The 21,609-nt window shown below is 34.8% G+C and overlaps 1 protein-coding gene across 1 annotated transcript in view; it reads right to left on the bottom strand.

Moving 5' to 3' along the window:
- Nucleotides 1–1,651: 1,651 nt before the first annotated feature.
- LOC145666744 (lysyl oxidase homolog 2-like) overlaps nucleotides 1,652–21,609 on the bottom strand; it is a 205,882-nt gene continuing 185,924 nt past the window's right edge. The window contains exons 6-8 of the mRNA XM_081734287.1: nucleotides 8,584–8,845; nucleotides 5,523–5,775; nucleotides 1,652–3,755 (exon numbers count right to left, since the gene is read on the bottom strand). Coding sequence (XP_081590413.1) covers nucleotides 3,633–3,755; nucleotides 5,523–5,775; nucleotides 8,584–8,845 — 638 coding nt within the window. The 3' untranslated portion in view covers nucleotides 1,652–3,632. The remainder of the gene's footprint in view (nucleotides 3,756–5,522; nucleotides 5,776–8,583; nucleotides 8,846–21,609) is intronic.

The following is a 21,609-nucleotide window of genomic DNA, read 5'->3' as shown; positions in this document are numbered from 1 at the left end:
CAAGATCTCCACTGAAAGCCGCTCCAGTGGTGCACGGTGACCCGAGAAATGGCTACATCACTATTGGGACCGTCGATCTGTTTTACGACTCCTGTTCGAACGTGCCTCACTTTACGACATTCAAATCAACGTATTCGCGACCTATACACTGAGAAAAATGATTGGGTTGAAATTGACCCTATTGGTGCATATTTTAACCCAACCACGTGGCTAAAACTGCTCCGACCCAAATAGGGTCAAAGCGTTTAGTTAAATTGGGTTGGAATAAATTCAACTCAACGTGTAGTTAAATATAGGAGTCCAACCCAACGACCCAATTGGTTTAAAATCGCTTAACCGGTTAATATATTTAACCCAACTTGGTGTACAATATGACCCAACAAAGTATAAATTCCATTAACCCGATAATGCGTTTGACCAAACGTGTAGTTAAAAGTAAATAAACATGGGGTAAGAAAGGACCACAGTGTGGGGTCGCTTGGAGAAGGGGAGTGTAAATAACCCACCAATGAGATAAAATTGACCATGGTTGAGTTAAAACATGACGAAATAATGGGTTAAAAGAGTAAATATCACATTAACCGTTACGGGATTTAACAAACCATGCGTTGGTTACAAAGGTGACCCAACACTACACAATATAAAATGACTGCCACTTTATCGTGTTACTTGGAATTTTATTCAACACTAACGATATCGCCTTCCGAGTATATCAGAAATAATTACGTACTGGCTGTGAATATTCTCATTTCTCATAGCCAGTAAGTAGTTATTTCAAAGCTTTTCGCAGTATATTTGACATTTGTGCAAAGTTACAAATAACGTTCTAAGTTTCCTGTAATTGGCCAAAATAATCGTTTTTTAAACTTGTGAACAGTCTGACAATAGTTACACAGTAATGGTGGCGTCATCTGTTATTCTTATATGCTAGGACATAAGAATAACATTAGGAAAAAAGATTACAGCACTGCTATTCATGCATTGTGGTTTCGATGCAATGATTTGTTTTCTTTTTGGCGCTACTTTCTTCCTCCGCAGCCTTCCGCTTGGACCGGAGCTAACGTTGCTATTGTAATCGTGCTCTGTCAAGATATAACTCTGTATAATTTCGACTGAATAGACAGTAAATAACAAACATGTGTTGTAATTTTTGTAGTACTTAATAGTCCACTTAAATCAGCTTCGATTAGACTATATGTTTCACGTATTATGACACTTTCCGTTAACCAGGTATGACTCAAGTGTTGGTTTAAAATACTCTACGGTGACATATAGTCATTTTGTTGACCCAACGGTAATGCAGTTGGGTTACAAGTGACCATCCATCGTTCCTAAAAAAAAACAATTTGGTTTAAATCTTTTTAACCACACCGCATGGTCACGTTTCAACCCAATCATTTTTCTCAGTGTAGAGCCTACCGGTTCTCTACGTACCCATATCGACCCTGGTACTCACCAGTCAAGAAAGTAGGGAGTCAACAATGCATTGAGTCGGGATGCCCTATCAAGTTTCTAGCTTCAGGGATTTGATTTGGGCTTTAATCAGTCAGTCAGTCACTCAGGACTCCTTCAGTCAGGACTTCTTTTATATCTAGATATGATTATTATTATCACCCTAAATACAAGCTACAATATAAATAATACATAAAAATAGAAGAATACATTTATTCCTTCCTGTAGGTTAGAACTTCAGTACATTTCAACGAGTTGAAAACAAAACTGTTTATAAATTGGTACAGACAAAAATGTTATCACTTCCTGACTTTCACTATGGCAGTGTTCAGAAAACTATAGTGATTATCACAGTGGTAGTTGAACACAAATGGCATCTATTGACAATGTTAGCATATGTTACAAATGTAAGTTATTAGGTAGTTGCAACTTTTGATATAGTACACAAAATAAAACTCTTGGTAATTGAAGTCAGTGAAGAATAAATCACATTTTAAGATTAGCATGATTAAGAAGTCTCTTGTTTATGAACTGATGATATGTCATTTTTTTTCTTTTGCCAGCCATATTTTGTATCTACTTGTATAACAGCCAAAAATGTAAATAAAATGAACAATGCACACTAGCTACATACAGTCTAAATAATACAATTACTACAGTTACCATACGTTGATAGTGTTGTCACCAAAATCATTTATTAACAGTTTGTATGGCTACGGACAGAATATTGTAGAGCCGCATTCATTTAGGAATATTTTCATAAAATTTGAATGACAAGTTAAATCCAAATTCAAAGTGAACATTTGAGCTCTGGAGAGAACCAACCATTTGTTCCTTTTGATATTCTGATGTTTCCTTGCACAATATTTTTCTTTGATAACTTCCAGTGCAATATTTTGAAGGTTTTGTGTCTTACATCATTATTTACATATTTGCGTATGCTTAATTTCAGAAGCAAACTGTGAATAGAAGATATAGTTAATGGAAAAAAGAATTGATTATGCCCTCTAGAAACTAAAATAATTCTTTTGTAAAAATTAGTTTCAAAAATATAGTGGAAGTACAAGAAACAATAATCTATGTTGAATATAAACAAAATATAGTGTTAGATATTGGAAGTTTGTTATCATAAGTTTAAATTTTTGTATCATCATGGCATATTGTTCAGAATTATTACATTAATGTCAAAGAACTATATAGATTAGAGTTGATACTAGTGCTGCTAAAATACAAATAATTTATTATCCTAATGTTGAAACAATCGATTCTTCGAATATTCGTTATTCGAGTATTCGAACAATATTCATTATTCGAAACAACGAATAATTGTTCGAATAATGAAAACGAATATTCTGATATTCGAATAATTTTAATATCACTATTTGTTACATTCACTTTTAGTAGGTACCTTAGGATATCAACATTATTTTTTTATTTCCTTCTATAAATTTTTAAAGGATGAAATATCACTCATTTATCTACACAGTTATGTGCAGAATTATAAAATGGTGTTCTTGTGCAAGATTTTGTTTTGAAGAAAAGCAGAGGCCTCAAGAAATATTTAAACAATGAGTTGTAAGTACCACTTGCTCTAATATCTCCATTTGATTCAAAAGAATTTTGAATTTTTTCCCCTTCAATTTTAGTTTGCAATGGAAGTACTATATTGTACTTTCAGCTCAATGGATTATATTTAACTATTTACATCACTCCTTCGTTACCGATTAAATAGATGCAAAGCGATTACCATAACAACAGTACAGTAGTTAAGTAATGTCGTGATATGACCACATCACATTCAATAACCGTACGTAATAGGAAGCATGAAAACATGAACATTTTACAATAAATAATACATTTCAAACTATTTACTGCAAATGGCAAACATTATGTTTTTTTTCCCTCAAGCAATATCACGCTTGGGTCAATATTGGCATAGCCTTGCTGCTACTTGGGATTTGAATTACCAACAAAAATAATTTTATTTCCATAAGATAGAAATAGCAAGCTCGATTAAATTTAGTTGTTTAGTTGAGGGCAAAAATATCATTAAGTAGGTAAGACACTATTGTTTATCACGTCACACAACTAAGTTAGGGAAACCACATTACTCATGTCTGGTCATATTTATACTGTTGCATCAGTAGTTTTCTAGAGAGCATTCGGATTGTTATCATTCGTTACGGTCTGTGTAGACTGCAGTTGAACACATGGGCGAAGGATTCTGAATAATAAAGAGTACAAACGGCAGCATTGTTATCGTAACTCATCTCTGCTACTTTATATTCTGGATTGATGGACACCTAAAATAAAATAATAGTTCATATTAACTCATTGAAGTAAATAACGTACATAGAACAAAGACAGTATGTATGGAACTCAACAAAAAAAGGCGGAAGCTTTTAACATCTACAAAGAGAGAGACTACTAACTATCTCGAAATTTAAGTATCTTAAGATCGTACGTCAGTATGAACGATTAGATACAGAAACCTTACACGGAATACAACGTGTCTGGCTAAACTGAGGATGAACAAGGTGCTGTGTGACAAGAAAATAAATTGAAGTTAAAATGCCGTATACACAAAACGATAATAAGAAGACCGGCGATAGTGTATAGTAATGAAACTGGGCAAACACGAGGCCCCAGTAAAAGAAGATGGAAATAGTGGTGATGAGAATGTTAAGGATGATGTGTGGTGTGACGAGGAAGAATAGAATAAGGATCGATTATATATGAGGCACTGTTAAGGTGGGACCCTTGAGTATAAAGACCCAAGAACGGAGGCTGAGATGGCTTGGACATGTAGAACAAAGACAATGACTACGTGGGAGAAAGAAATGGAAAGACGAGTTTAATAGGAGGAGGGAAGAGACGAAGTCATCCTAAGATGAGATGAAAGGACAAGATACAAGATGATTTGAGGGAAAGAAGATGGAAAAATGGAGGACTCTCAGGATAGAAGAGAATGGAGGAAAAGAATTAAAGACGGAAACGCCAAAATCACATAAACATAGGAAACGGCGAAGACAGAAAAGATGGTAAAATATGTAATTCAATGTTTAAAGGAAAACTGGTTCTGACAATTTATCTTTTATCTATATATATATAAAAAGCAAATCACAAATTCCCAAGAAACAGTAACGGTGTTCATTTACGTTTTTTCAAGAGTAAAGTAGAGGAATACCCTTGTAATACAATATATATGATGTCATTTTACATACTTGTTTATTATGTATACATGATATTAGAGCAGTTAGTAACCAGATACACAACCAAAATTTGTATTTAGTACACTTTACTGCATATAGACAACTTGTTAAATTTTAGATTGCTTCGCGCAGTTGAGAATGTCGTAAGAGGCGAACACTTGCATGATGTGGTAATGTCTAAAATAAACTTTTTTAATTTATCTTGGCAAAATTCGGCTAAAGTTAAAAGAATCAATTAAAGTAAAACTTGTGTTAATAACATTTGGAATAATCGTCATTAATATTTTATTCTTGTTTATGATAAATAAGGTTCTGTTATCTTGATACAGATATTCTACACTTATAGCGAAGGAAAATAAGTCAAATTCTTTATTATAAGCTTTTTCGTAATACACTATAGTAACGAACACTGGATCTATTTCAAATTCTCCTTCTCACTAACTTCGAAATTATGCGACATTTTCAAACTTGAAATACCACTTTGAATGGACTTCTATTTATCAAGTTCTAAATATGCTCCCGCGGCCACTTTAGTCCAGTATCATACGTCAAATGTTAGTCATAAGAAAGTACCGGTACTGACATCTGTTGAGGAAACTCCATAGCACATATTGTAATGCTAATTCAATTCAACTGAGAAAATAATATGCAGATACTATCTATTAAATAGTTTATTTATTTTTTTACGGACTCACTATTTATTGTTTTGAATTTCTTAATAACGAAATACGACGAGCTTCATTTTGAAAACTGATCTTTTTTGTATCAATTGTTTCCAAAGTATTGGTGGCTATTAGCATAAACTCAGTGATTTTTCTAGTTGTATGCGAATACTAATGATAAAATATAGGCGTTTACCTTAAATGTATAGATTCCGGGATTTAGTTCCGATATGTCCACCCACTGACAGTCAATATTATGCCGATAAATGTCCGAACAACCAACAGATATTCCTTGGTCTCCGTAGTTGGCGCATACATAATTTGGTTTCACTCCAGGAATACATTGATTATCTTCAAGGCAAAAAGATGCTTTATGACCCTCTGCTACTTTGGTCCCGGCACTGTTGAGGACGTCGAATGTGGCGAATACTTCCATACTGTGGTAATGCCTGAAATTGAATTGTATTTGTACCACAACTTATTATTATTATTTCATATTAAAGATCTTTCCTATTTTCTCCAAGTTTTTAATTTTGAAATAAGGCAAAAGTAACGAAATACATTAGCAATTCAGCTCTTCCTGCTATTTATAAAATGTCCCGAAACGAACTAATAAATATTTTGTATACTTTACATATTAGAGAGATATTTTAAAGTCCATCATTTATGATGCCGTAACCTGATCTTGGAATTTTCTGACTTATATGTTACAGAAATAGAAGACGATTATTGATTTATGTCATGACATTTACTTTATACTTTTGGTGTGATTTTTAAATACTATTTTGCATCATTTTTAAAGCATGATACAAACGAATGAGATATAGAGATAGATGTTAATATTTAGACTCTAGCATTTAGAATTAATTAATGTTATAGACAGAAATTGTAAAGTATATGCACTTACTGCTAAGTTAATTTGAGTATAAGTTATATGCAGTTTAATATAAAATACAAATATGATCAATTAATGAATATCATAATATGAAATCCATGATATTTGTTTTAATTAGTGAGTGCTCTGACTAAAAAAATATTATATCGATTGTATTTCTTTCATCATTGGATTATGTTCAAATTTTGATCAGAAGAGAATATGAAGATTTAATTTTATTTACTTACGGATAATATTTCTTTCGTATATTCGGTTTTAGAAATCAATATATTTTATAGAAATACAAGTCTATTTAATATATCATTTCAGATGGTAAGTTATTATGTTGTTGAGTACAAAAAAAGTACTTTCTTTGTATAATGGTATTAGCAATATCTAACTTTGAAAACTTTGGAAGAAATACAATTGCTTACAATATTCTTTCTTACTTAATACTTTTTTTTGGGAAGATAATGTCTTTTCAATAATAATATCAAGGTTTATTTTGAGTTACGGATAATAATTCATACTATACAATATTCTACAATTGTCCAAACTGGAGAATAGTGCATAGGGTTAACGTTCCAGTTTCCAATAATTTTACCATTTTCAATCGACGTTAAGGAAATTAACGAACATGTATTAAACCTCATAGAGCATTACTGTATTAATTTGAATGCTTAATATCCTAAAAAGTAGTAAACACAATCTAAACACTAACATCTAAAACTTAACAGGTATGGAGGGCCCCCTCTTAGTATCTATATGGTTAGCATAGGCCAACGCGCCTTCGACACGAAAGAACCGGATTAGATTCTCGATGGAAGCTCATTTGGTTTGTATCCGAAGTTTAGCAGTAGGTCTACGTCTTATATAGCCTTTGTGCTGGGAAGGTACATTAAAGTGAAAACAATGAAAAACGCTGTTGTAGTTCGGAACTTTAGTAGTATTAACAGAGAAAACCCCATATATGCATGTGTTGCTCTACTATACAGTGAGTTTATTTTTTAGTTTGTAGTTTTTTTTTAAATATTAAATCTAAAATTGCATACCTGAAATTTTTGTATCTAGAATTAAAATAAAAAAGTTAGTTTATACATACTTCTAAACCATAATGGTATGAAAACTAATCTGACGTACGAATAATAACAATATTTGTAGATTATAAAGGAAACGTACGAGGCTTATCTATAAAGTAAGGTTACAGCTCCTGTAGGTGGACAAGCAATATTTTCGTGCGTAAGTTAGTTATACTGGATTTCCGTTTCAGCCTTCTGCTTTCCTCTTGAGACCGTTTCTCATAGCCATGTGGAGTCTAGTACCAATAACACATGTTTATAACGACTGCATCGATTCAAAAATGTTAAAAAGCGCTCCGTCATACGTTTCTTTCAAGTGCAAAGTGAGCGGGGGATATTAGAAATTAGGTTTCTGGGCTTCTGGCAGCTATAGTCATGTCAATCCGTTATGCGTACGTACGACAGATGACTTCCTCGGTGATCACACAACCTGCGAATTGGGAAGGAAGAAATAAGTGGGGAAGGAAGCGACATATGACCATTATGTTAGGTACCATCCCGACATTTGCTTAGTGAGTGAGGAAAATCCAGGAAAACTTTACTCAGGATGGCTGGCCTAAAAAATTGTTACATTCTTTCGACCGAGTGTTTACCGAAAATTGAATCCCAGACCGCTCTCTTGCTACAAATTTGAGACCTGAGCCTGCACGCAAAGTGAGCACCCATGGGATATTCTCAAAGAACTTGTTCTCGTTTGTCAAAACTGAAACAGTTTACTACCTTGCAGTACTATAATTTTTGAAACTAGGAAAGGAGCTATCAAAGTTTGGACAATTCACAGCTCCATCACTTCCTATTTTTGCAGGGACATGCAGAAGTTCTTCAATTGCGTTCTTTCCCAGTACTGGATTGGAGCTGTTACAAATGACAACGACAGTCATTACCTGTTGCTACCACATTCTTCAGATCCAATTGTCACGCAATTTCTTCCTTGGGGAGGTCTAAGGTTTGCTACGCAGAATCATCACAGCCGTATAACACATTGCTTTGCAGATCACAACTGGACTATCTTCCCGGATTGTAGAAGGAGTGTGATTTCAGTGTAGATATGTGCTGCGTGGCCAAGTCACGACAAGAGACTCATGGTTGCATCTCAAACTTAGACATCTGTTCTCTCTAATGGTGCAGGCTTGCTCGTCATACAAAATAATTAACAACTGTTATATTGATTTATGGCACCTTATCTTTGCTTTATAAATACAACATGAAACAATAAATTCGTAACACTTCTTTCTTAAGCTAAAATTCTTTTTAAAGATGATCTAATATAAGAATAGGAAAAAATCATACACTTATTGACTTACATGTGGCATTGATGAAATTGCCATAAATGTTTGGGAATAAATGGCCTAAAATCAGCGGTTCCTGCGTTAAAAATAGTGGCAGTGAATCGTAGCAGGCGCCGTGTCTCAAGATGCCAACCATACGAGTTTTCTTTTTGCATCTTGTAAGCAGCAGATGCTAAGCAGTTCTCTTCCATGGCACATTGCAAGAAGTATAACTGTCTATCTTCTAAATGAGCGGACCTCATTATCTCAACATGGTCTATCACTAAATCTGCCAGAACTGAAAGAAAAAATTATTTTACCGTTAGTACCTTTTCTGCTAGTTAAGTAAACAATACCAAAAATAGTTTATAAATGATAATTCATACTTTCGAAGGACAAATTCGATTCTGTAAAGTGTGTTTGTTGAAATTTCCCAATATCCTTGTGACATTTTTGTTACGATAATAATAGTCAAACGGAAAACACACATTCGTTAATACGTAATACTACATAACATACGTAATGTTACTTGTGTTAGAATTGTATCAAGAATAACTGATAATGCACACATTGGAAAACGTTAGATTTTATTGAAATGTTCCTAAACTCCGTGCTGCATGTTAGTAACTTCTTTTTTTTAACACGTTGATATATATTTTCTCTCGAAATTATGATTGCAAACAAAGTTTTCAAATCAAGTAGTTTTATTAATAAATTTAAAATTTGAGTCGTGTTCTTCCTTTGCTTTTAAAACTTAGCTACCTCTCTTTTGTAAATTTCAGATTTTTTTTTTGAGGAGCATTATAAATATCAGGTATAATTGGTTTCAGATGTATTTTCATGTGGCAAACAAAAGTCAGTCATAGGAGAGCAGTACTAAAGTCTACCAGCAGAAAGCTTGTCGAACAATAGCCCACTTTGTCCAGAAGTAGGACAAAAGCCCACCAAAAATTTTCTTGACTAGGACGAAAGTCTACTAGATAGAATATTTTACGAGTAAATAAACACGCACTATAGTAAGAAAACAGGGTATATGTTGCCGGCAAAGTAGGAAATGGGCCATTCCACGCGAAAGTGAGCCTGAACCCAAATTTTCGAAAACTCTCAAAACCAATGCATTTTTACGTATATATGAAGTAAATAGAACGAAATTTACTTTTTCACAAAGAAAAACTTATTTATACTTAGAAATCACGTAAAATTTTAAGTCTGAGTTGTGAATTTGTAACATGTCAGCTGCGAGGATTTTTTTATTCTTGTTATCGGCAACATTTTACGGTAATTTGTGCATGTTTGGCTGAAGTAACTTCGAGCTATTCAAGATGCTTCTTTTTGCTACAAGCTGCAGTTGAAATAGTGTTTACAGGATAAAAATTGTTTATAATATCACTAAAGATATAAACGTCAACTTGAGTGTCCTGCCCGTGACAGAAAACTACCAAAAGTTATTGTACTGAATTACTAAATTTGTGAATGTAGTTCGTACTTAGTAGAAGTAACAATTTTCACGTGTACTTCACATTTACCAAATTTTGGACTAATGCTAACAATATATTTCGATTTATTTCAATTTGAAAACTTGTCCTGTCCGTGACAGTGGGCATGCCACTGGTGGGATAGTTTGTGTACATTGGTTATTCATGATAGAAAATTATTCCATGTGTACTAAAATAAAGTTTTCTAAGCATGAACATTAGTTACTTAAATAGAGGATTATGTATTACTGTCAGTATGATGTTTTAACTTAAAATAAGTGTCATATAAATATTATCATTAGCGTCACCTTTCTGTTCGTTTCAAGGGAGCAGTAGATGGGATTGGAGTACGTACAAAACGGCCTGTATGGAACTTTGTGAAACAAAAGAAAGTAATTGTAGAATGTGCTGCTGATTTCGTAGCAGCTTTAAACTCTTCGTTTCAAAATATATCTGTTTTAGTACTATCAGCAGAAATTGAAAAAAAAAGACGTTTTGAATAAAAGACGGGAAAATGCTCTTGTCAATTGAATGTCCCCAATCAAAACAGTTTTTCCTGCAATTTGACAGCGAAAATTTGGTAGTTCGTCGAACTTTAAAATTAGAGCTTCATCCGTATAAAATCTTTAAGTTTCTAACAGACTTTTATTCAGATTCTGAAAATGATGATTCCGAAAGCCATGAAGCTATCCTGAGCGACGACTTAGGTTTGCATGTTAACAAGGCTTGTGTTAGACCGGTTGTTGAAGATATAACACAAGAAACATTTTTGTTGATGGAATTTTTCTCTAGTGGACAGAAAAAGAAAACATAGACATGCAACTATCGCACAAAGCCCAGTGGAAGAGGACGAGAAGTCAAGGAAATTCGTATGAAGACCGTAAGCAATTGCGGTAAAATTTTCAAGACTGTTGAAGATGTGTCTTACGTGCATTTCGATCAAGTAATACGTTTGATAGCAGCAGTGTTGTGCCCTGGGGGTGGAGGGGCGAGCGTAGTTACGGCCCCAGGCGTCAAAGTAAGGGGGCGCAAAATTCAGGAGGAAAAAATAATTATATATATATATATATATATATATATATATATATATATATATATATATATATATATATATATATATATATATATATATATATATATATATATATATAATGGAAGGAAAACAGTTTTAAAGAGTGCTCAAAATCAAGAAAAAGCAGGGTTTATTTTTGAAAATTTTCTTACGCGTCGCACTAACCATGGTGACGCTTTGCGGCTGGTCTGTCGACCTCATTCATATTTCCGGGGGCGCCGTCGCGACGCGTCGTATACTCTCGCCCCAGGCGCTGATTTTCCACGGCACGGGCACTGGATACCAGCACCTATTTTATATACCGTTAGACAGTATTTTGTACGAATTTCCCTACAAGGTGGGTGTAAATGGGCAAATAAAACCATTTCCTAAAGTGTAGGTGGTGCGAAATAAGTGTACGGCATATTATTATTTTTATGTGATAAAAGCGAGCCTCAAATAAAGTAAATATAATTATTTGTGTAAAATGCTATAACAGAACAGCAGAAATTAACTTATTTTCGATTTTATTTCATTTTTGAAATCATTCTTATTGAGATGTTGTGTGTTGATTCACACGGTGTCCTACCCGTGACAACCATGTGTCCTGCCCGTGACACAGTAAAGTTTAGTTTATTCATTAAATAAATATTTGGCAAATTTCTATTATGTGAAGTTTGTTAAAAAATTTCATCATTTATACATTTCCGTTTAAATAAAAACATTTTGAGCTAAGAATTCACAGAGTTTTGTAACATTCACTTGGTGCGTCGAAAGTCACTTCTCTTTTTTGTCCCCACCCGTGACAGACGTTTAGGTATTAATATTTTCTACTCTAAACAGACAAAAATACTGAAAACATCAGCTACATATACTCCTAAGTCTGTACTGCTCATATATTATACAATTAGCAGAATTTATGTTGTACTTTGAGAAATATACAACTTTAAAGCATCAAAAATGTAGTGTAAATGTCCTGCCCGTGACGATGGAATGGCCCAAATCAGGCATTGTTGTTAACAATGCCTAAAATCTTTAGGTAAAGTAGGGAACACTTAAAATAGCATACTTTGCTTAAGAATTGTTGATAATATCTAAAAAGAGTTAGGCAACGTAGGAAATAAAGTGTTCCGGAGAAGTGGTACAGTACTTCAGTTCTGATACTCCTCATTCTGCCAAATTAAGTTGTAGATACATCTTATAGTAGTAATAGGGACACCCTATCGAAGTTTGGACTTTGACCCCGACTTATGTGACGTCATAGGTCAAAGGTCAATGACCTTGGCCCGGGGTCAATGACCTAGGGGTACATAGGACCACCCCCTCTAAATTTTGGGAGGGGTACCTTGGCCCACCCCCTAAATTTTGGCAGGGGTACATAGGACCACCCCCCTAAATTTTGGAAATTGCCAAATCTAAAAATTTGGTATGGTAGCCTAGGACCACAGTATGTACCTCTATCAGTATTGGGTGTCTATGTCGTTCCCTTTCATGGGTAAAAAATTGCCAAAAAGTCAAATTTCGGTTTTTTTTTGACCTAATTGATCCCCTTTGATGAGGTATTATTACCCTATATGGTTATATGGACGTATACAGGGGTTCATTACCTATCATAAGACATGGGTATATTAATGCACCCCTTGAAAAATTTGGGAGGGGTACCTTGGCCCACCCCTTAAATTTTGGAAATTGCCCAATTTAAACATTGGGTATTATAGTATAGGACCCTAATATGTATTATGATAAATTTGGGTGGTCCACCTCATTCCCTTCTAGGGGTACAAAATTGCCAAAAATATAAACGTAAGCAATACGTTATACCACGTGTTTGGTTTTTGGTCCATTTTATCCCCCTTTGATGAGGTCCTATTACCTTATATAGTTATATGGTCATGTATAGGGGTCCATTACCTATCATAAGACATGGGTACATTGGTGCACCCCTTTAAAATTTTGGGAGGAGTACCTTGGCCCACCCCTTAAATTTTGAAAATTGCCCAATTTAAACATTTGGTATTATAGTACAGGACCTCAATATGTATCATGATAAATTTGGATGGTCCACCTCGATCCCTTTTAGGGGTACAAAATTGCCAAAATATAAATGTAAGAAATATGTTGTACCACGTGTTTGGTTTTTTGGTCCATTTTATCCCCTTGGATGAGATCCTATTACCTTATATGATTACAGGGATCTATTTCATATCATAAGACATGGGTATATTGTTGCACCCTTCTTAAAATTTGGCAAGGGGTACACTGAAATTGTCCAATTTAAGCATAGTACAGGACCTCAATATGTTTCGGTGATCCTATTACCAAATTTTTTTAGTACAACCACGTGTTTGGTTATTGACTCAATGTATCCTATTTGATAAGGTATGGACGGGTATCCCCTTTCAATTTGGTATAACCCTTCGGGTGTAGTACAGTCACGTGATCGATGATTTGGTTTTGATGCACGACGAGGTCCCTAGTCAATGTTCTCTAGGAATTAGGTGGAAACTTTGAACAAGATTCTTGGCATTTAAAACTTTTTTTTCAACTTTTCAAACTAAAAAAATCAAAACAAAAAATTGAAAACGAAAACTTTTAAACAAAAATCTTGAAACTAAAAAATTTTTCAAAACAAAAATTTGAAACGAAAAATTTTGAAACGAAAACATTTGAAACAAAAATTTTGAAACGAAAAATTTTCAACAAAAAAATTTGAAACGAAAAATTTTCAAACAAAAAATTTTGAAACAATAAATTTACAAACAAAATAATTTCAAACGAAAAAATTTGAAAAAAAATTTGAAACAAAAAATTTTCAAACAAAAATTTTTGAAACAAATTTCAAACGAAAAATTTTCAATTAGAATTTAAGTCAGTGATCAGCTTTCACGGTTAACCGTTAAACTTTATCCGGTTTTAACTATTCGATTAACAAATAAACGGTTTTCAACTATTCGATTAACAAATAAACGGTTTTCAACTATTCGATAAACAGATGAACTGTTTCTTTCCTTATCACACCAGTGAGTGTAAGAATTGTTGTACTCGCTTTAAATACGCATCATTTTTGAAACAAGGTGTTAGTGTTCATCATGGATACACAATGGAAACATCCATTTACCTGTATTCTCGCAGGGCCTAGTGGGTGTGGAAAAACGTATTTTGTGAAGCGATTACTTTCACATCTCCCAACCATGATCAATGCAAAATTTCGTAAGATATACTGGTATTATGCAGAATGGCAAGACGTGTATGCAACAATGCCGGTTCCAGTAGAGTTTCACGAAGGACTTCCACGAATGAAAGATTTTCAGCCTCAAGATGGATCACATTTGATTATTATTGATGACCATATGCGAGAAGTGAATAGTGATATTGTTGATATGTTCACAAAAGGATCACATCATCGAAATATTAGTGTGATTTTTATAACACAAAATGTATTTCATCAAAGTAAAGCAAATAGAAATATGAGTTTAAATTGTTCGTATTTGGTGTTGTTTAAAAATCCACGTGACAAGTCACAAATCAAGCATATGAGTTATCAAATCATGCCTGAGCATCCACTGTTTCTACAAGAAAGTTATGCAGACGCAACAAGAAATCCACATGGCTATTTACTGATGGATCTTAAACAAGATACACCCGATGAAATGCGATTTCGTACAAATATTTTTCCCGACGATTTGCATCATTATGTTTACGTACCAACAAAACATGTTTAAATTATTGTGCATGTGAAAAGAATGACTTAGTCTGTCACGATGTCTCCTACAGTGAAACACGCTGATCTGCTACGTGCTCTGCACAAAGCTAAACCAAGATTGCGTAAAGCTATTATTGCCAATGCAGACGCTTCATTAATTCATAGTATTTGTGAATGTTGTTATAATGTCTTAAAAGGCAATGTTCCATTGACAAGTGCGCAGAAGTCAAGATTAAAGCGTTACAAGAACACGCTCCGCTATCTCGTAGACAATACAAAATCATTGGATAAAAAGAAGAAACATTTAGCCGTACAACAAGGAGGATTCTTACCTGCATTACTTGCACCTATTGTAGGAAGTGTGTTATCCAGTATTTTGTTTAAACAATAAACTTCATGGAACATAGCAAGAAGATGGTTTTAGTGCCACCAGAAATGCTTCAACGAATGCATGCATCATCATCCCGTGTGAGTGAAAATCGAGAATCTAATCTCGATCGTGAAATGCAATCTATATTGAATACATCGTATCCAAGTGATGAAGAAAAATGGAATCAGTACAATAGAATATTACAGAAATATCTTTATGTGATACGTAAACAAGAAGAACCAATACCACTTACAATTACATCAATGAAACCTGATGGTGACGTCCCGAATGTTGACGATAGCACGAAACAAGAAATTTTAGCCGCAATACCACAAATGTATCGTAAGAAAGCCGAACTACTATTCCGTCGTTTAAAACAAGATGACGCAATTACATGGGATCATAAAGGAACAGTGTACATCAACGATAATAAACTACATGGATCCAATATTGTAGATTTAATGTGCGATGTGACTCGACCGAGGAAACATTCTAATCCTCAAGGCTGGGAATTGTTTTGCAACTACCTTGCATCGTCAAACACACCTCAAGAATTGATTGGTAATCCACGAAGATTAAACTATATTGTCAAGCATAATAGTACAACAGCATCTGAAGGATCTGCACCACCAAAACCGGCACCTGAATTATTTTCTTCCGGAGAAGAAGAAGAAGAAGAAGATGATGATGATGATGTTTTAGAAGTCCGACCAAAAAGAAAACGTATCATTCCACAATGGTCAACGTACAAACCATGAACAAAAAGTTGAAATCCATTTATTACAATCCAGCACATCCTGCATCATTTTCTACTGCAAAGAAATTATGGCAAGCCACAGGAAAATCTATACCTCTAGCCAAAATAAAACTTTGGTTAAACAAACAACCTACCTACACGTTACATCGTCCTGTACGTCGTCGTTTCCGTAGAGATTTTTATCTTGTTAACAATATTGATGATCAATGGGAATGTGATTTAAATGATTTACAATCACTTCAAAACTATAATGACAATTACCGCTATATTCTTACAGTGATTGATGTGTTTAGTCGATACGGGTGGGCTGTACCACTAAAATCAAAAAGTGCCAAGGATATAGTGAATGCTTTTGAAATGATTTTCCAGGACAGGAAACCAATTGTGCTACGTAGTGATCAAGGAACTGAATTTACCAACAAGACAGTACAAAAGTTTTTCAGGAAACACAACGTGCAACATGTTACAACAAAGGATCCAGATATTAAAGCCAGCATCACAGAAAGATTTAATCAGACATTGAAACATCGTATGTGGAAATACTTTACCAAATATCAAACATACAATTACATCAAAGTATTGCCTTTACTTGTAAAAGCATACAATGAAAGTCGGCATTCCAGTATTAAAATGGCACCTGCAAACGTTTCTCAGGACAATTTACTGGAGGTGTGGCATAACTTATACGACAAAAAGCTACAACGTTCAAAACAAGATACGGATTTATCTGTTGGTGATACTGTTCGTATAAGTAAAACAAAACGTATCTTTGACAAGGGTTACCTCGAGAACTGGACTTGGGAAATATTCAGAGTAAAAGCCATTGTACCAAGAAACCCACCAGTGTATCGACTAGAGGATTTAAATCATCAACTTATCGATGGTGTTTTCTACAGAGAAGAATTACAACCAGTGCCGCTCCCTTCGACGTTCCTCATCGATAAAATATTACGTACAAGAACAAAAGGTCGCAGAAAGGAGTATCTCGTCCAGTGGAAAGGATATCCTTCCTCATTCAATTCGTGGATCCCTGCAACTTCATTGAAGAAGAAGAAGAATGGAACCTGATCAAGATTTTTACGTTACACTTCCCAGTAATAGTTCCATGGATTATTTTCCAGAAAATACATTGACTTCATATATTACGAAATTACAACGACGTGTAGAGTTTCGCCAGAAATGGGATGTGGCAATTGTAGAGATTCATTATCCACATTCTTTGCTGAACATTAACAGTGAAAACAATAAAATATATTACAAATCATCAAGTAGTAATGATCAGGAACCGTGGAAGGTTGTAACGATCCCTGTACGCTATTATAACAATATACGGGATCTTATTCATGCAATTAATATACATCATAAAGAAACCAATTTATTTATATCCCATGATGCAACTAATAATATATGCCTCATAAGACATCCCAATAAGGAAATCCATACTTCTGTACAAATCTCACCAAGTGTTAGTTTAATGCTTGGATTTGAACCAAAAAGTGATTTAAAAGATATGCAAAAGGGACAATATACACCAGATGTACGATTAGGTTTACCATCACAAATGTACGTCTATTGTGACATTATTGAATCTGTCATTGTTGGAGATACAATGGTACCCTTGCTACGAATTGTCAACATGGATCCTGTGAATCATACTTTTGGAAGTCATGCAGTACAAATCTTTAATCCTGCACATTATGTTCCGGTGGAAAAAAATGAATTTTGAGCAAATACAAATCGATATAAGGGATAGCACAGGTCATCGGATGCCATTCACCTTTGGAACGGTGTGTACAAAACTACATTTCCGTCGTCGTCGTCATGACTGATCCGTATTTGCAATACTACCAAAAACAAGCGTTATCCGGTATCGGCAACGTCTATGTGGGAAGTCCCTATCAAGCAGGACATGGCATTGGAAGTTTCCTTGGTGGCTTATTTCGTTCAGTGTTACCACTTGTGAAGCAAGGAGCTAAAACTGTGGGAAAAGAATTATTAAAATCAGGTGCCAATATGATTAATGATGTTGTGATCTCGAATCAACCGCTGGAAGAATCGTTTCATCAACGTATGCAAGAGGCAAAATCAAATTTACAAGAAAAAGCTAAAAATAAGTTGAAAACTATGCTGGGAAGTGGATATCATAAACGAAAATGGGATGACTGCTCTCAGTTTGATGTTGACCTTCCAACGATCAACAACACCATCAATCCTACGAAGAGACGTAAATTATCACATAAGAAGAAGAAGAGATCATTGGCATCGTCACCAGATATTTTTGATTAATTCAACGATGGCTTTCTTACATCATCAATCCTGTGAATGTGTAAAAAGTGAATTGGACATTTTTTCAACATTACCCACGCAAACCAGTGTTCTGGACAATCGTATTATAGGCTACAAACCAATTAGTTCAATAGCTGAAAATTCACCAATAGAATTTGTAGTGAGTGGTAGCAGTGATGAATATATTGATTTGCCACAAACCTTATTGTACATCCAAGCACAAATTGTGAAACCAGATGGTTCATCCTTCACCGAAATGGATAAAGCAATAATTGCACCTGTCAATGATTTTCTAAATGCTATGTTTAGTGAAGTACAAATCTACTTGAACAATAAACTGATCTCATTTCCGTCACATAATCATCCATATCGTTCGTACCTGGAAAAACTGCTCAATTATAGTGATGGAGCTAAAAATACACATTTACAAACAGCAATGTGGTTTCAAGATACGGCTGGTCATATGAACGCAACCACCAGGGAGAACAAAGGATTTCAACAACGCTATGAACTGACAAAACAAAGTATGAAATTCGATATGATTGGACATCTTCATTGTGACATTTTTAATCAAGATAAATTTTTAATTCATGGAGTGGAATTACGTGTGAAAATTATTCCTGCAAAACCAAACTTTTGTCTCATGGCCGGTGAAAGTGGTGTCAATGCAAAAATCAATATTCTAGATGCATCGTTGCAGGTGAAAAAAGTCAACATTAGCCCTAGTGTCAAATTGGCACACAATAAAATTTTACAATCTACACCGGCAAAGTATCCTCTGACAAGGATTCAAATGAAATCATTTACCATCCCGAAGGATATACAATTCAAAACTATTGATAACCTGTTTATGGGAACATTGCCAAATCGTATTATTGTAGGATTTACATCGAATGAAGCATCCAGTGGAACTATTACCAGCAATCCATTTGAATTTCAACATCTAAACATTAATTTCTTTACATTGTATGTGAATGGAAAAGCTGTACCTTCAAAACCGTTGCAACCCAACTTTGAAGAAAATCTCTACATTTCATCGTACCACACATTGTTCTCAGGTTCTGGCATACATTTTACCAATACTGGAAATACAATTTCAAGAGCCGACTACAAGAATGGATATACACTGTTTGTATTTGACCTAACTCCCGATTCTTCTGCTGGAGATTGTCACTATTGGAATTTACAACGACATGGAGCCATCCGATTGGAAGTTCATTTCCAAGAGAAATTAGCAGCATCTGCAAACTGTATTGTGTATGGAGAGTTTTCCTCACTCCTAGAGATCGACCACCAGCGCAACATTATCCTGGACTTTTAAATTACAAGGTACGTATACGTTATGTATCATTTCCATTCACGATGTTGAATACATTACAATTAGCTAGTGCTTTAAACGGTAGTCCATTGTTCAGAAATCATTTTACCGGGGTATTTGCAAGCGATGAGTTACCCTCACGGATTTCTCTTCCTCTGGCAATCATTGTAAATACAGATCCATCTACAAAACTAGGAAGCCATTGGATTGCAATTTATATTGATAATCGCGGTATTGGAGAATATTTTGACAGCTATGGCCTTCCTCCTTATGTACCACAACATGTTGCATTCTTAAAACTTCATTGTATGTACTATAAATATAATAATAGCCAAATGCAAAGTCTTGGTTCATCCGTATGTGGCTATTATGCTTATTTTTATTTGTGCTGTAAAGCCCAAGGAAAATCTCTGCGTGAAATTCAATATTTGTTCACAACAGTACCCACGGTTAATGATCGTAGACTGCTGCAATATACCTTCCAGGTAATTTTATCATATTTATCATTGCAAATGTATTGCTTAATCATCATCTATTTCTATACTAATCATCTTTTTCCTCGTTCTTTTTACAGAATTCACAATACGAAGTTTTGCAAACGGGTGCTATGCTGCAAAACATGGAAACAAATCATCACAATCAAGAAGAGGAGGCGGTCTAATGAAGAAACCCTGCTCAATATACAAACATTGTCAATACCTTAGTGTAACAAGAAAGAAAAAGAAGAAACCAGAAATATGAATAAAATACAATTTATGCTGACCTATGTGTTTTTATTTTTCATTCCACATACAACGTTATCAGATTCTCCTAAAGAACTGTGCGATATAAGACGAGAACCCTGTGCAAAGTTTCCACCTAATTCCTAGAGAACATTGATCAGGGACCTCGTCGCGCATCAAAACCAAATCATAGATCACTTGACCGTACTACACCCGAGGGGTTATACCAAATTGAAAGGGGATACCCGTCCATACCTTATCAAATAGGATTCATTGAGTCAATAACCAAACACGTGGTTGTACTAAAAAAAAATTTGGCAATAGGACCACCGAAACATATTGAAGTCATGTACTATGCTTAAATTGGACAATTTCAGTGTACCCCTTGCCAAATTTTAAGAAGGGTGCAACAATATACCCATGTCTTATGATAGGAAATAGATCCCTGTAATCATATAAGGTAATAGGATCTCATCCAAGGGGATAAAATGGACCAAAAAACCAAACACGTGGTACAACATATTTCTTACATTTATATATTTGGCAATTTTGTACCCCTAAAAGGGAACGATGTGGACCATCCAAATTTATCATGATACAGATTGAGGTCCTGTACTATAATACCAAATGTTTAAATTGGGCAATTTCCAAAATTTAAGGGGTGGGCCAAGGTACTCCTCCCAAAATTTTAAAGGGGTGCACCAATGTACCCATGTCTTATGATAGGTAATGGACCCCTATACATGACCATATAACTATATAAGGTAATAGGACCTCATCAAAGGGGGATAAAATGGACCAAAAACCAAACACGTGGTACAACGCATTGCTTACGTTTATATTTTTGGCAATTTTGTACCCCTAAAAGGGAACGAGGTGGACCACCCAAATTTATCATAATACATATTAGGGTCCTGTACTATAATACCAAATGTTTAAATTGGGCAATTTCCAAAATTTAAGGGGTGGGCCAAGGTACCCCTCCCAAATTTTTCAAGGGGTGCATTAATATACCCATGTCTTATGATAGGTAATGAACCCCTGTATACGTCCATATAACCATATAGGGTAATAATACCTCATCAAAGGGGATAAATTAGGTCAAAAACCCCCGAAATTTGACTTTTTGGCAATTTTTTACCCATGAAAGGGAACGACATAGACACCCGATACTGATAGAGGTACATACTGTGGTCCTAGGCTACCACACCCAATTTTAGATTTGGCAATTTCCAAAATTTAAGGGGGGTGGTCCTATGTACCCCTGCCAAAATTTAGGGGGTGGGCCATGGTACCCCTGCCCAAATTTAGAGGGGGTGGTCCTAAGTACCCCTAGGTCATTGACCCCGGGCCAAGGTCATTGACCTTTGACCTATGACG

The sequence above is a fragment of the Thermobia domestica genome, chromosome 12, assembly GCF_964235325.1.
Source record: "Thermobia domestica chromosome 12, izTheDome1.hap1.1, whole genome shotgun sequence".
In the NCBI taxonomy this organism is placed as follows: domain Eukaryota; kingdom Metazoa; phylum Arthropoda; class Insecta; order Zygentoma; family Lepismatidae; genus Thermobia; species Thermobia domestica.
Note: the sequence above shows the minus strand (reverse complement) of the source record. Positions and strands in the feature narration are given on the sequence as shown.